At 46.9% G+C, this 13,326-nt stretch overlaps 2 protein-coding genes across 2 annotated transcripts in view; both read right to left on the bottom strand.

Annotated features, from left to right (window-relative positions):
- REEP5 (receptor accessory protein 5) overlaps positions 1 to 12,072 on the bottom strand; it is a 36,392-nt gene extending 24,320 nt beyond the window's left edge. The window contains exons 1-2 of the mRNA XM_032335538.1: positions 11,845 to 12,072; positions 11,054 to 11,147 (exon numbers count right to left, since the gene is read on the bottom strand). Coding sequence (XP_032191429.1) covers positions 11,054 to 11,147; positions 11,845 to 11,962 — 212 coding nt within the window. The 5' untranslated portion in view covers positions 11,963 to 12,072. The remainder of the gene's footprint in view (positions 1 to 11,053; positions 11,148 to 11,844) is intronic.
- LOC116586039 (translation initiation factor IF-2-like) lies at positions 11,969 to 12,931 on the bottom strand. The gene is made up of 2 exons (XM_032335539.1): positions 12,739 to 12,931; positions 11,969 to 12,318 (listed from the first exon to the last, which is right to left on the bottom strand). Exons 1-2 carry the CDS (start codon positions 12,786 to 12,788, stop codon positions 11,997 to 11,999), a joined length of 372 nt encoding a protein of 123 aa, XP_032191430.1. The 5' UTR covers positions 12,789 to 12,931; the 3' UTR covers positions 11,969 to 11,996.
- Between the last annotated feature and the right edge of the window lie 395 nt (positions 12,932 to 13,326).

Genomic DNA, 13,326 nt, shown 5'->3' with positions numbered 1-13,326 from the left:
TACATGTAAAGCACTTAGAATCAAGGCCCTGAATCGAGTAGGCTTTCGTTAAATATTACCTTAACAGATAAGTTCTTACAAAGTGATAATAATTTATTATCATTATAGGGAGGCAAAAGACTAAAAGGAAAAGCGAGTGGTAAGAACACTCCAGTCCTTCTGGCTAAGTACAGTTGGTAGAGGGTTAACATTGTTAATAAGGCTAAGAGGAGATTAGAGAATTACCACGGATTTTAATTATACCTCACTCTCCAAATCCCAAATGCTACAGAGAGTAAAGAGCTGAATCCCCAAATCCCATTTGCAGGTCAATGGGAACAAATTCGGACACTGCTGAGAACATTTTTCTGGCCTAAATTCTTTAGTACTGGATGGGTATGGATAAGCCTAGAACTCACTGGCCAGACCAATGGACTCCAGGGACAGGTACTGGCTGCCTCCACCCACGGGGCCCATCTGTTTGTTTATACCTTTACTGCTGTTTTCTAAAAGCAAGGGCAGGAGGGACCGTGGCTGAAGGACTGCATGTGGAGAGAAAACGAAGGTTGTGCAGTGATGGTCTTGAGCTACTGGTATTCTCTCCCTCACAAACTGAGTCATTCCTCAGAGAACGTAGGGTATCCCCTGTCCGTGTACTAACCCCACCACAGCAAATCCGCTCCAGATGCCTTCAGATACGAGCATATACTGAGCACTGACATTGCTTCTTCTGACACTGTAAGCCAGCCCTCGGGCCAAAACAGTGCTTCTCAAGGACCAAAAGTCCACAGTCAAAAACAGTTCCACTCCACACTTCCTGTGTGCTTCAGGAAGGGTCCTATGAAGGAGGGCTGTGGAGGCAGAGTTATGGGGAACTGGAAATCTTAATAGAAACAAAACAAAGTTAAAAAAAAAAAGGGATTTAGTATTTACAAATTGTTAAAATTATACCCAGTGCTTAGGAACATATATACACCACACCATAACAGAAGAGAACCATTAGAACCACATCCTCATAGCCTGGAAGAATAAAAATTCTACTGTCCTCTAATGCTCTTGGAATAATAATGTCTTAAGCTGCTAATACAGGTATAAGAAAAAATAAGACAAGGAACCAAAAAAATCTAAGTGGAAGAAATTAATCAAAGAAAACCCTAAGGAGGTTTTCCCTGAATCATTTAAAAGCACAATGACCTAGAGATAATCACAACCATGACCAAGTCAGTTTTCTTCTCTGTAGGTTAATAAAAGTAACCACCCTTAATTAAGCACGTACTGATTGATAGATTCTGTGCTAAGCGCTTGACGTACACTATCCACCCCTATTATGTATAAGAAAATTGGGTTTTATCAAAGTTAAGCTATCTGCCCAAGGGTTAAGAGAGCTAGGAACTAGCAGATCCATACACACATACGCTTCTGATGACTCACACCAAAGAAAGCCAGGTATGAACCACCTGTAGTGTTTGTGATCCGTGCAGAACTTGGCCGCTACAATTCAAATTAGGCAAATAACATAAAATTAAGTAATACATTTCTTCAAAGCACTGGCTTTACTACTAAAACCGGCTGTATCCACCCACAGAATTTTAATTTTAATGAGTCAATTCTATTACCAAACAGTGAATCAAGGAGAAAAAAAAACAATTAATAAAAAACCCTGTAACAATTAACAGCTTTGAGACACTCCGTTGGTAAAGAACAGAAAGAAATCTGCCGGGAATCCATGTGCTTTATTCTGAATGTGGTAAATCTTATTGAATAGCAAATATTCCAGAATTCAAGGCAGACTGTCTGAAGCTTGAATCTCAAGACTACAGACCATAATGTTTACAATCCTTTCTCTGACAGAGCAGACACATAGCATGACCACCCCCAGCACCCGCTACACGTAGGACTACTTCCACCGTTATGTATGGAAGAGTGAGATGTAGGGACTCCTGGGAGCCCAAAATGGTTCTCCAATACTTTATTAAAGGTTTAGGAGAATGCCATCGTGAATCTTGACTCATACAGTGCATCAAATTAGAAGGGGGGGAAAATGACATATTTTCAGACATATACACTAGTTTGTTTCCATGCTGATAAAGAGAAGATTTTTCTTCTTCATGGAAAAAAAGAAGGTAAGAAGCTATGGGCACAGAGTTCCCCTTGTTTTCCACCGCAGAGCAGCTGTCCTCTCGAAGCAACAGAGAGGATCCTGCACAGTAAAAGCCATTTGCTTACTTACCATTTATATCGTGCCCAGCCCTTCTACCCATTCAAAAAAAAAAAAAAAAGAAAAGAAAGGAAAAAAGATATGAAATAACTAGCTGGATATGCCTCCTAAATACATAGAAAACACTTAGAAAGATACATAGTGTATCTTCTAAGGTGACTATACTATACAAGAACAGTGAAAAAAATACCATGCTCCTTTACTCTTTAATATACTGTTGAATATACAAAAGCGCCTGACTTGGTGAAATACATAAGTTAACTTCACAGGCAAATACATTTTAAGATGAGTCTATGAAACATCTCTAATGGAAACCAAATATTAAAACAAAAGCCAACATTTTGTAGTCAAACATTTTGATGTTAATTATGATGATCTTTTTTTTTTTTTTTTTAACCAACTGTCTACCATTTGGTTTTTTAATGCAAAATGGAAAATTCAGTCACAGTCAAATATAAAACATGAGGAATGTTGAAGTGTGCAGGCCAGAGAACTCAGACGTCCCTCCACCTACACTGGCTTTGCCCCAGCAGAGCCATGATCCAGGTCCAGTAGTTCCCAAATCTATAAAAGGCGGCACTCACCCCAGCAGCTTCATCTTTGGGACCTAAACTAGCTGAAAAAAAAATTTTTTTTAAGAGGCTTCACACCCAGAGTGGAGCCTACCACGGGGCTCAAATCCATGGTCTTGAGATTAATACCTGAGCTGAGATCAAGAGTCACATGCTTAACCGACAGAGTCACCCAGGTACGTGTAACAGTTTATAAATCAAAACTGAATGCCTTAAACTCTTTGATCGTTTAAAAAAAAAAAAATGTATGTCTGAAGCAATAACACAGCAGATGAGGATTCCACCAGAACAATGTCTGTCTATAAAACTTGATGGTTGTGTAAATACAGTATCCGTGTCAGATACAGAATGATCAAGTTGAACATCAGCTCAAGTACCCTCCCAGCCTGGACAAGAACAATCTAACCCGACGTTTCTCAGACAGGAGAAGGCTACATCAAGATAGGCACATGGCAGCCTGGAGTTACCTCTGACGTGTAAGTGATCCCTTTCCCAGATCACCTGGTCTGACTACCAGAAGCTGCAGGCTATATATAGTGGCTGTGTGACTGAGACCGGCCGATAAGCTCTGCTCCCAGGAACCAGAAGTGTGTGCAAGCGACAGACGAATGTCCGAAGAGGTTTCTACAGGCCCACGCTCCTACTTCAGCTGCTACAAAAAGCCACTGAATGACAATCTTTGAAAAGGTTTCTCAACTTTTGTATTAACTCATTGTTTCTCAAACCTAATTCATTGGTAATGCCGTCAAAAGCCACAAGACACCTTAAAATCTCCCATATGTATCTCGAGTTGTTGGAAAATACTGTAGGAGATGAGGAATACTCGTTTAAAGTCAGTCCTGAAGAAGAGAAGAACTCCAAGATGGGGCAGAAGGACAGATAAACTACATCTGTAGGGCTCTCATACACAGGAAAGAAAAACAAATCATTAAAATTCATAGGGAACATTCTAGAACACAGAATTAAGAATAGGATCTCTCCCCACATCTGCTTTAGAGCCCTGAAAGTAGATCATGAGTAAGTCATTTAACTCCTTCGTCTTACTTGCTCCTTAAGCCTTTCTTTTCTCTATGGCACAGGCAAGGCCGGGGGGGAGAAGAAACTAACCCAAATGCCGGTCTAATTACCTACAAAAATAGTGACATGCTGTTACAAGGACATTTTATCACTTTTTCTAGTTTTCTCTACAACTCCATCTTAAAATAGTTCAGCAATATTAGCACTGATACTAAGTGAAAATGCAGGCAATAAAAAGGCAACAAACGTAAAATGGTTAAATGTCTAAGATTTCACGAATGCTCGAGGCAAAATTTACAGGATGCCCCTTCCTGACCCAAGCGCAGTCACCCAGAACACTGCACACGCTGCCCACCACCCAGAGACATCAGCGTGAGCCATGCCCCTGGGTGCCTAAGCAGGCCAGCCCAGGGCTCCCAGCAGTAGAGTTTGGAAAAGCTAGTGAAACAGGAACACAAGCAGCTTAGTAGAAAACTTCCAAATTCGCATCCATTAAAAAAAGGATAAAAAAACAGAATTACAAGTTCTGGAAAAACACACACACACACACACACACACACACACGCACGCACGCACGCACAAACACGCCCCTTCCTAATGAGTCTGAGAACCACAAATCCACACCCTCCAACCCCATTTGGGACTTTGCTTCAGATGACCAACTTTTTCAAAACAAAGTGGTGCTTAAATGATGGTCACACCAGGACCACATTCTCCAAAGTCTCCTTTGGGTCCCAAACCTCCATTTAGGAGTCTGCCACTGCAGATTTTAAATGAGGAGATTCCAGTCCTTTGTAACCTAGGCTCCCGCACTTTGTCTGCTGTGAATTATTAACTAAGAAAATGCTGGTGCCTTTACTTGGGGATAGTTGTAGTACAGTTCTTGTAGTTACCTGACAGTGTCTCTTCCCAATTTTCCCCCTCACTGTCCCCTTTCCAATCTGACCCAAACATCGTCTCCTTGAGATTCTTTGCCTCCTGCTACAAAACTAAAGGCAAGGCTGCACTGCCCCAGGAAATCCAGTTCCGGGTGCCCTCCTGGGAAGGGCTTGCACTGAGGTCCCTGCAAACAGCTGGTCATGTAGGTGCTCTTGTAAATTAACGCTAGGTAACAAGCGACAGAACCTGTTAGTAATACGTTCTAACTCACGTTCACAAAACACTGCAAATGCCTGTGTGTGTGTGTGTGTGTGTACAGGTATATGATTTGGGAGGGCAGTGCCCTACTTGAGAGAAAAAAATACACCACATAAAGACAACGTATTGACAGGGTCAGACCAAGAAACAAAAAAGTTCACATCAACAGTTCACCCTTCATCTCTGCCTGGGTATGGCTTGTATCCAAGACAGCCCAAGAGCCACACAGAGAAAAGTGTAGCAGTCCAGTTAGAAACATGGACTTTGGAACCAGAGCCCCCGTGTTGTTTGGTTGGTTGACTTACTTATTTTATTTTAATTTTTATTTATTCGAGAGTGTGAAAGAGAGAAAGAGAGAGATCACAGAGGGAGGGGAAGAGGGAGAGAAAAATGCAGACTCCATGCTGAGCAGGGAGCCCGGGATGGGGCTCGATCCCAGGACCTGACTGAGCCACCCAGGTGTCCCTATTTATTTGTTTTAAAAGTAAGCTCTAATACCAGTCTGGGGCTTGAACTCATAACCCCCAAGGTGAAGAGTCTTATGCTCTACCAAGCAATGGGTTTAAAGACATTTGCCCATCCCAATCAAGTTACTCCTTCCTCTGTTTCCTCATCTGCAAAATGGGAGCAATCATAGGGCTTATGCCATTGGGGTGCCATGAGGATTACACGAGCCACATTTGTAAAGCACTGAACTAGGGTATGTAAGTGTCTATTAATTGCAGGGCCACATAGGTATTCAGCCATGCAAACTGCTAAAAGCAATAACCTCCTCTGTCTCGGTGGCACAATTTAAAATGGGTTGGCAAGGAAGGACCCGAAGATAAAATGACACATTACTCGAGTGGGCATGAGATTGCAAAAGCACTGCCAAACATTAGACTGAATCTAGTCACCAAAACGCTGGACTCCTAGTTAATCTTTTAGAGCCTGGTACTAAAATATGCCTAACTGCACCATCGCGTTCCTGTGTAGTAACTGCGAGTTCCAGACCAGGTCTGGCCTCTCTGGGTGACCTTGGGACACACACTCTACCTCTCTGTACCTGGACCATTTGAAAACTAAAGGAATTAGATTATATGCTTGATCTCTATGGCCCAGCTCTGACAGTCCCAGGAAGGTGGTAGCCTAATCTTTATGAAATTTTTGAAATAAAAAGAAAAACTAATAGACCTTTTTGTAGAATTTTTAAAAAGTCACTAATGGGATAAAAAGCAAACTTTCCTCCTTTTCTTTCTCTGTGGGGCAAAAATAAAATTAGAAAATAAAGTCATCAGACTTGCCCTCATACTTCCATTTGACCAAAGAAGCAGGGCCAAGACTGGCACCCACTCGAGGACCCCAGTGAGGGCTGCCTCAGGTCTCTGGCAATGGACTCAGTAGAGGAGGGCACACACAGCATGTGCTCCAGGGGCATCTCTTGGAAGGACTCTGATTTGTGCAATGCTTCTGGAAGCAGGGCTGCACCAGGAAAAAAAGGCCCCATGTTATAGGATCCCCAGGTTACGAAATGTCCAGAATAGGCCCAATCCATAGAGACAGAAAGTAGTAAGTGGTTTCTGGAGACTGGGGCATAGGACAAACAGGGAGTGACTGCTAATGGATCCAGTTTCTTTTGGGAGGTGATGGAAATGTGTTGGAATGAGATAGTGGTGATACGTGCACAACTTTACGAACATACCAAACATTGAACTGGACTTTACAAAGACTAGAATTACACCTCGGCAAAACAATGGGGTGGCATGGGGGTAGGCCTACTTCAGTAACAGGCTCACCCAGAGCAGTGGCCTGCCTTCTCCTCCCAGGAACAGAGTGAAGAAGTCAAGAGATGACAGCAATTCTGTCAACAGCTCTTGACAGTGAGAAGGCTGGAATTCGATTTCAAGTTGCCTGTGCATGATGGCTAAAAAGTCTGGAATCCTAGAAGAAAAGACCAAAGGCCCTGCTCCCGAAGGGAAATGGTGTACCAGAAAACAAGAGTAACCAGTAGGAACGGGGGCCTCTTAAGGCCCTAACTGCCCCTCCATGAATGGAGGCCAGGCCTCCAGCCATCTGGGTTCCAACACCCCACCCCTGACCCGAAGCCAGGTACCCTGGGGTCCCACCCACAGTTTTCCCAGGAGTGAGTCCTAAGACAAGCCAGGAAGCCATGGGAGCGTTTCCAAACTTGACTTCTGTGCCCTGCGGCCTCTAAGCCCCGTGCTGACCATTATGTGGTGTGGGCCTCCCCGAGACGGACGAAGAGGAGAGGAACTGGCAGGAACCAGAGCAGATGCTGAGAAAGGCTGAGACCGGCAAGAGCGGGGCAGGATGGCCACTCCCTTTCAGGGTCACTGCAGCCACAATGACCTTAAGATCTACATCATATCATGTTACTCCCTATTTCTATTTAAAAACCATCCAAGACAATCAGAAAACCTGCAAACTCCCTTCAACCACCTGGAATCAATGCACCCTGACCCTCTGGCCACGGGCCCTGGGTCATGGCACCTGCACCGCTCTTGGGCTCCCTCACCTCACTCCAGGCTTCCAACGCCCAGCTCCTGGCACCTGTGGCACCTCTGCCAGGCTCTGCTCTTGGCTCACCTGGCATTTTTGCAAGCCTTAAGTCAAAGAGACTCTCAGAGAAATATATGTATGGTGGGGGTGGTTCCTGCTATTCCCTACCCCAGCTCCCTGTCTATTTTCTTCACTGCTTACCTCCTACCCTCGGTCAGCATGGACTACTCACCGCGGTCTACCTTGGCAGACTGCGCCCTCACAGAGAACGGATAGCATCTCCACCCAGTCCCCAGAGCAGCTACTGGGCTGCTACCACTGGGCCTGGAGTGCGGCTGGATTCGATTCTTGCTAAACAGGAACCCGCACTCTTTAGAAGAACTCTGGCTGGGGAGCACAGGGAGAATTAAGACACAAGAGAAAAATTAAAAAGAAGGGGATCACAGGTCACATTTTAAGTAAAACGGACTCATGTGCCACTAACAATACCATTTTCAACGATTTCTGACAATCACACAATGACACCGGTTAAGCAATGAACAAACTTGATCAGACGAACCTCTAACGCTGACTGCCTCAACGTTACTCACTGGGGGTCTGTTTGCTTTATACCGTGCTCACAGTCCCATGTCACCTTGACACGGCAGAGGTCAGGTAGGGCCCCAGGGTCAGCAGGCCATTTTCCCCTCCCCTGCAGCCCATCGAGTGTTAACAAGCACCAGTTCCTGCTGCTGCTCCACATCGGGGGCCCAAAACATGGGTTGACACTGGACTCCTTTACAGGCTGTAAAAGATCAAGGAGCCTAGGACCCCCCCGCCAAGCCCAGGCTGCACCCCATACCAGTTACACTAGAATCTCTCGAGGTAGGGCCCAAGTGTTAGGATTTTTGAACGCTCCTTCAAGTAACTCCGATGGGCATCCAAGGCTGAGAACCACTGTTTTAGGGAGAAGTCCAAATGCCACAGAGAGCAACCTTCACTTAATTCCCGTATGGTCATAGAACGTTCTCTTTAATTTAAAGGTGAAAGAGTTGGGCCTATCAAAAGGAAGCATCCTGTGAATAAATACCACTCTAGAGAGACTCATCATTTCCTGAATTTTTGCTGCAATCGTTAAATTCCCTTTATTAGATTTTTAGCACTTTTCCGGCTCCTAGTATGGCATACTACAAATGTCCCTTTGCCTCAGAATATTCAACTAGAAAAGAAAGTATACATACTTGGTGAATGGAATAATTCTAAAACAGGTAAAACCCATGTACCTAACCCACTTAGAAATATGAACATCTCTATCATTTCACAGAATTCTGAGCAATAGACAGGAGCATTTAGCTTCCTGGAAGTAAAAAGAGCCAATACTACTCAGTTGACTATGCAGAGAATGAAAGAATGACTACAAAAAAGTGATTAAAAAGAAAAAAAACTGAAACTGACTTGCTTTAAAATTGGACTTAAAAAGAGATTCCTGCTACGATTAATCCACTTCAGGTCAAGGAGAAACATACCGGAGTTCTGCCTGTAGTCACATCAGCTTCCGCCCACACCTGGATCTACATACCCCACCTAGGAACAGACTTTTACTTGACGAAAGCCCACACCAATGACCTCATCACACTAACAGAGAAGGTTATGTTTCTCACAGGGTTATGTGCCAAACAGTACTGAAATGGAAAAGGGTTTTATGCTGCTCATTATTTCCAAATATCCATATTCCTTTTGGTTCAAAATTACTCAAGCAGCAAGGCAGTTATTCAAGTGCAACCCTGGATTTGTTAAAAATGGGACCAACAACCTCTAAACCACGAACCTCAATCATGCTTCAAGCTCTTTTTTTCCTAAACTTTTATTAAAGGAACTCTTGCAAGCGGACTACACAATCAGAAGAAAAGTAAAGGAATGTACTTTTATGTTATTTTGTCTGAGAGCACAGACGCGTCATACAAGCCACTTTGAATTTGTGTTGCCTCCAAACTTTCCATACACACTGTATTATCAGTCGATCACATTTTATGAAAAACCATTCTTCCTGCCCCTTTTGCAGTGACCTGAAAGCCAAACCAGTTTTCCTGGTTTGCCCTTCTTTGGTATACACATGTAACCTGGATGGTACTTAAACAAGTAGTGCTGGAAGATGGTAAATGCTTTTCTCAACATGAAGACAAGAACTCCAAACTCATAAGCAAATAGGAGCCTAACGTCGTCAGACTTTATGGAGTGATTCCAATTGATTCTGCACGAGAATACAATAACTTCAATTTAACTGCTCAAATCAGAACTCACGTCTACATGTTTCCTCCTTTCTGGCCAAATACTAAATTCTAGCTTGGTCTGTAATAGACACAGGATGTAATACATGGGTTATCTGTGTGTTAGCCTCCCAGCTGAAAAGTTCTTCCTCCTTTATGGGTGAGAAAATTTGCAGAGACCATTTCAATGAAAGTAAGACCTACCAGCTTTCTTGGGTAGAGCTACAGACTAGAACAATTTACATGTGGCAAAAATTCTGATTTGAATGAATGAAAACATGAAATTGTAGAATATTTTCAAAATAAATACTGCAGAGTGAAAACCTCAAATAGGAAAAAATTCAGATCCTAATCTGCTAAGATTCATTTTTAAGTTTAATTACATAAATGAGTCATTTATATAACCAAGGAGCTATATTAGGGATGCATTTTTTTTTTTTTTTGGTAAGATTTTATTTATTTGTCAGAGAGAGCACAAGCAGGGGGAGCAGCAGGCAGAGGTAGAGGCAAGCAGAGAAAGCAGCAGGCTCCTCGCTGAGCAAGGAGCCTCATCTGGGACTCTATCCCAAGACCCTGGGATCATGACCTGAGCCCAAGGCAGATGTTTAACCAACTGAGCCTCCCCGGTGTCCCATTAGGGATGCATCTTACAAGGTTCTTTTTGGGGGCACCAGGTGGCTCAGTCGGTTAAGCATCTGCCTTGGGCTCAGGTCATGATCCGGGGCCCTTGGATGGAGCCCCTAGTCCACTGGGCTCCCTGTAGGGAGCCTTCTCCTCCCCACTCGCGCTTTCTGGTGCTATCTCTACCTTTCTCTCTCTCTCAAATAAATAAAATATTTTGTTTTTTTTTTTTTTAAAGATTGTTTCTGTTTATACACTAGGGTAAGTGTTCTCCATTTGCCTTTAGTAAGTGGCTAGTCTTTTCAAACTCAAGAAGGCAAAATCCTCCCCAGGTTCTGAATTAACGGTTAATTCTGAATTAGGGGAAGTCTCATGTGATGGGGTTTTACTCTCAGACATGTAAGTATAAAGTGAAATACACATTAAAGTAATTATTAAGGAGAAGGGATCAGCTCTCTGTACCCAGCTGAGATCTCCCTAGCAGTAAAGGCAGGACGACTTCGTTGTAGCACTTTCCATCCGCGCGCATGTATTACAAGGGACCCGCCCAGCCAGCATAATCCGATGAAATAAGCATTTCAGCGAGTCATCAGAAGCTGGGGCATCAAGTTAAGGCTCTAAAATGTGTGTCCTTAAGCACCTTCTACCTTCTGTGCACTGACCGCTCTCGCAGGAAAATGGGGATGTGTACTAACTAGGACAGCTCTGGTTGGGGGATGGGGAGGGAAGGGGAGGTAGGGAGGATTGCAGGGGGAGCCACTTACGAGACATAGGCTGGGTAGCCAAATCCTATCAAGTTGCAGAGGAGAGAGGCTCCATAACCGAACACCAGGTACAAAGCCACCAGCCCGATGACACCTGGAGACACGAGAAGAGAAATGGGTCCCCTGGCACAGGAGGCGTTAAGCCGGACAGCCCCCGCCCACACCGCGAGGCTCGGCCTAGTGCGGGCGATCGAGAAAAACAAAACCGCCGTAAGGCTGGGCCCGGGCCTTTCCCCGGCTTCGCTGTCCGCCTGGGGACAGCCCCTACCTTAGCGCCGGTCCCACTGCCCCCCTCCCGCAGGGGTCCCCCGCCGTGCAGCTCACCGGCCTAGGGAACCGCGATCCCCAGAGGATCTGGAGAGGCCCCGACTCCCCAGCCCGCCCGCGACCCCTCGCGTCCCGGGGGACACCCTGCTCCGCGCAGAGCTCCGCCGAGAGCCTGGCGGGACCATGCCCCGGCGCCCGCCCGCAAGACGCCCCCACCACTCGGCGCCAAGCCCGCGCGCGGCCCCTGGGACTGGGCGCTCGGCTGCCGGGACAGACACGTCAGCGCCGGTCCTCCCCGCGCCCCGAACACCCGCCATCCCCCCCGCCCCCGCCCCGGTCCTGGCGCCCCCGCCGGGTGTCCAGCCCCCCGGCCTGTCGGAACGGCCAGATCGGTCCCGAGGATGCCCTCGCCCCCATCTGTCACACACACCCTCTCCTCCGAACCCCCTTCCCGCTCGCTTCCCCAGCAGCTGGTGCCGCGGCTGCTCCCGGGGCCCGGCCACCCGCAGCGACCGCGCACCCACCGAGCGCGATGTATCTCCGGTTCACGCCGGTCTTGGCCTCGAGCTTGGCCAAAAGGTCGGTCATGCAGTTCTTCTCCTGCAGAAACCGGTCGAACCTCTGTCTCATGGCCGCAGACATGGCGAAAACCTTCGCGCCGCCGCCCGGGCTGCTCCTAGTGCCGGGTGGCCGCAGAGCCGGGTGACTGGGGCGGGGGCGGGAGACGGGCGGGACGGGAGGCGGGAGGCGGGCGGGACCCGCGCTTGTTGACGCGTCCGCCTCCCCGCGCGGCACCCCCCTCCCCCGCCTCGCCCCGCCCCGCCCCGCCGCGGGCACCACACCCGGCCCGGGGCCGGTCCTGCGCCTCCCCCACGTCAGAGGGGGGGCCGGAGCTGCAGCGACTCCCGGCGGGGGGACCGTACCCCGCGTCTAGCGGCCTAATTCCGCCGAAGGTAGAGATGAGCGATGACTCCTGTGAGCGCCTCGCGCAAATCGCACTGGTGCAAAAGCAGGTGGTAAGGGGGAGGCCGGCGCCCCTATTGCTCCCACCCGCCGCATAGTGAGACTGGTTTGAACGGGCCTGTACGGCTGTGCTGACCCTGCCAAGGCATTTAAGTTTAGCAACGGAAATGTACGACCAACCGCGAAAAAACTCTTCGTCGGGGACCTGCTTTCCCCCTCGTTGCAGGAACTCAGCATAGCTTTGCCCCAATAGTCTTGGTGCAAAGACCCTTGAAGAGACTTCCCCAGACCCTCCGCGGGGGGTACGGGTTCCGAGAAAGCGCTGCACTACTGAAACCTTTTTGTGGTGGAGTTGAATTTGATTGATATCTGATATCCTGGAAACGTTTCCACCCGCCCTCCCCGACCCTCCGCCCTAGCAGAGACTAGTTTGTCCTTGCCTACCGCAAAATTACCCGGAAGGAGGAAATCCAACACTCCGGGTAGGGCCTCCCTTTGCTGCCATCCGAACGTCTTCCTCTACTTAAACCTTGGCTGTGGTTATCTCCCACCACACTATTTAAGGAAACTCCTTTTGAAATTATTATCTTTGTGACTCCTATAATCTACACAACGGGGGTAGAGTTTGCCTCATTGCTTAAGCTTCAAAGCGTCGGGTTCCTTACAGACTAGGGCTCCCGTTCCTCAGTTAAACCCGTCACTGCACACCAGCTGGGCCCCAGCGCTTCCTCTTTGTCCCGCACAACCCCTCTGCTCTGCTCTTTCAAACTGGCCTAGCTCTGCAGCACTGCCTTCCACTTCAGCCAAAAAAAACCAAAAATACAAAAAAACAAAAAAACCCCACCTACCTTGCCCACTCCTAACTTTTCCCTTTTACGCTAATTCTCCTTTCTCTTTTCTTCCCTAGAAAGTCTTAGCTCCGTTTTCTCAGCAGCCCCACCACCATCCAGCCACATCAGTGAACAAATGAAACCAAATAAAAAATTAATGAGATTATTGTGATAGCCTCCCAGTGCATTTCTGTCTTTCCACCTACAGTCAAT

This window comes from Mustela erminea, chromosome 3 (assembly GCF_009829155.1).
Source record: "Mustela erminea isolate mMusErm1 chromosome 3, mMusErm1.Pri, whole genome shotgun sequence".
In the NCBI taxonomy this organism is placed as follows: Eukaryota; Metazoa; Chordata; class Mammalia; order Carnivora; family Mustelidae; genus Mustela; species Mustela erminea.
The sequence above is the reverse complement of the archived record's forward strand: the minus strand, read 5'-3'. Positions and strand labels throughout refer to the sequence as shown.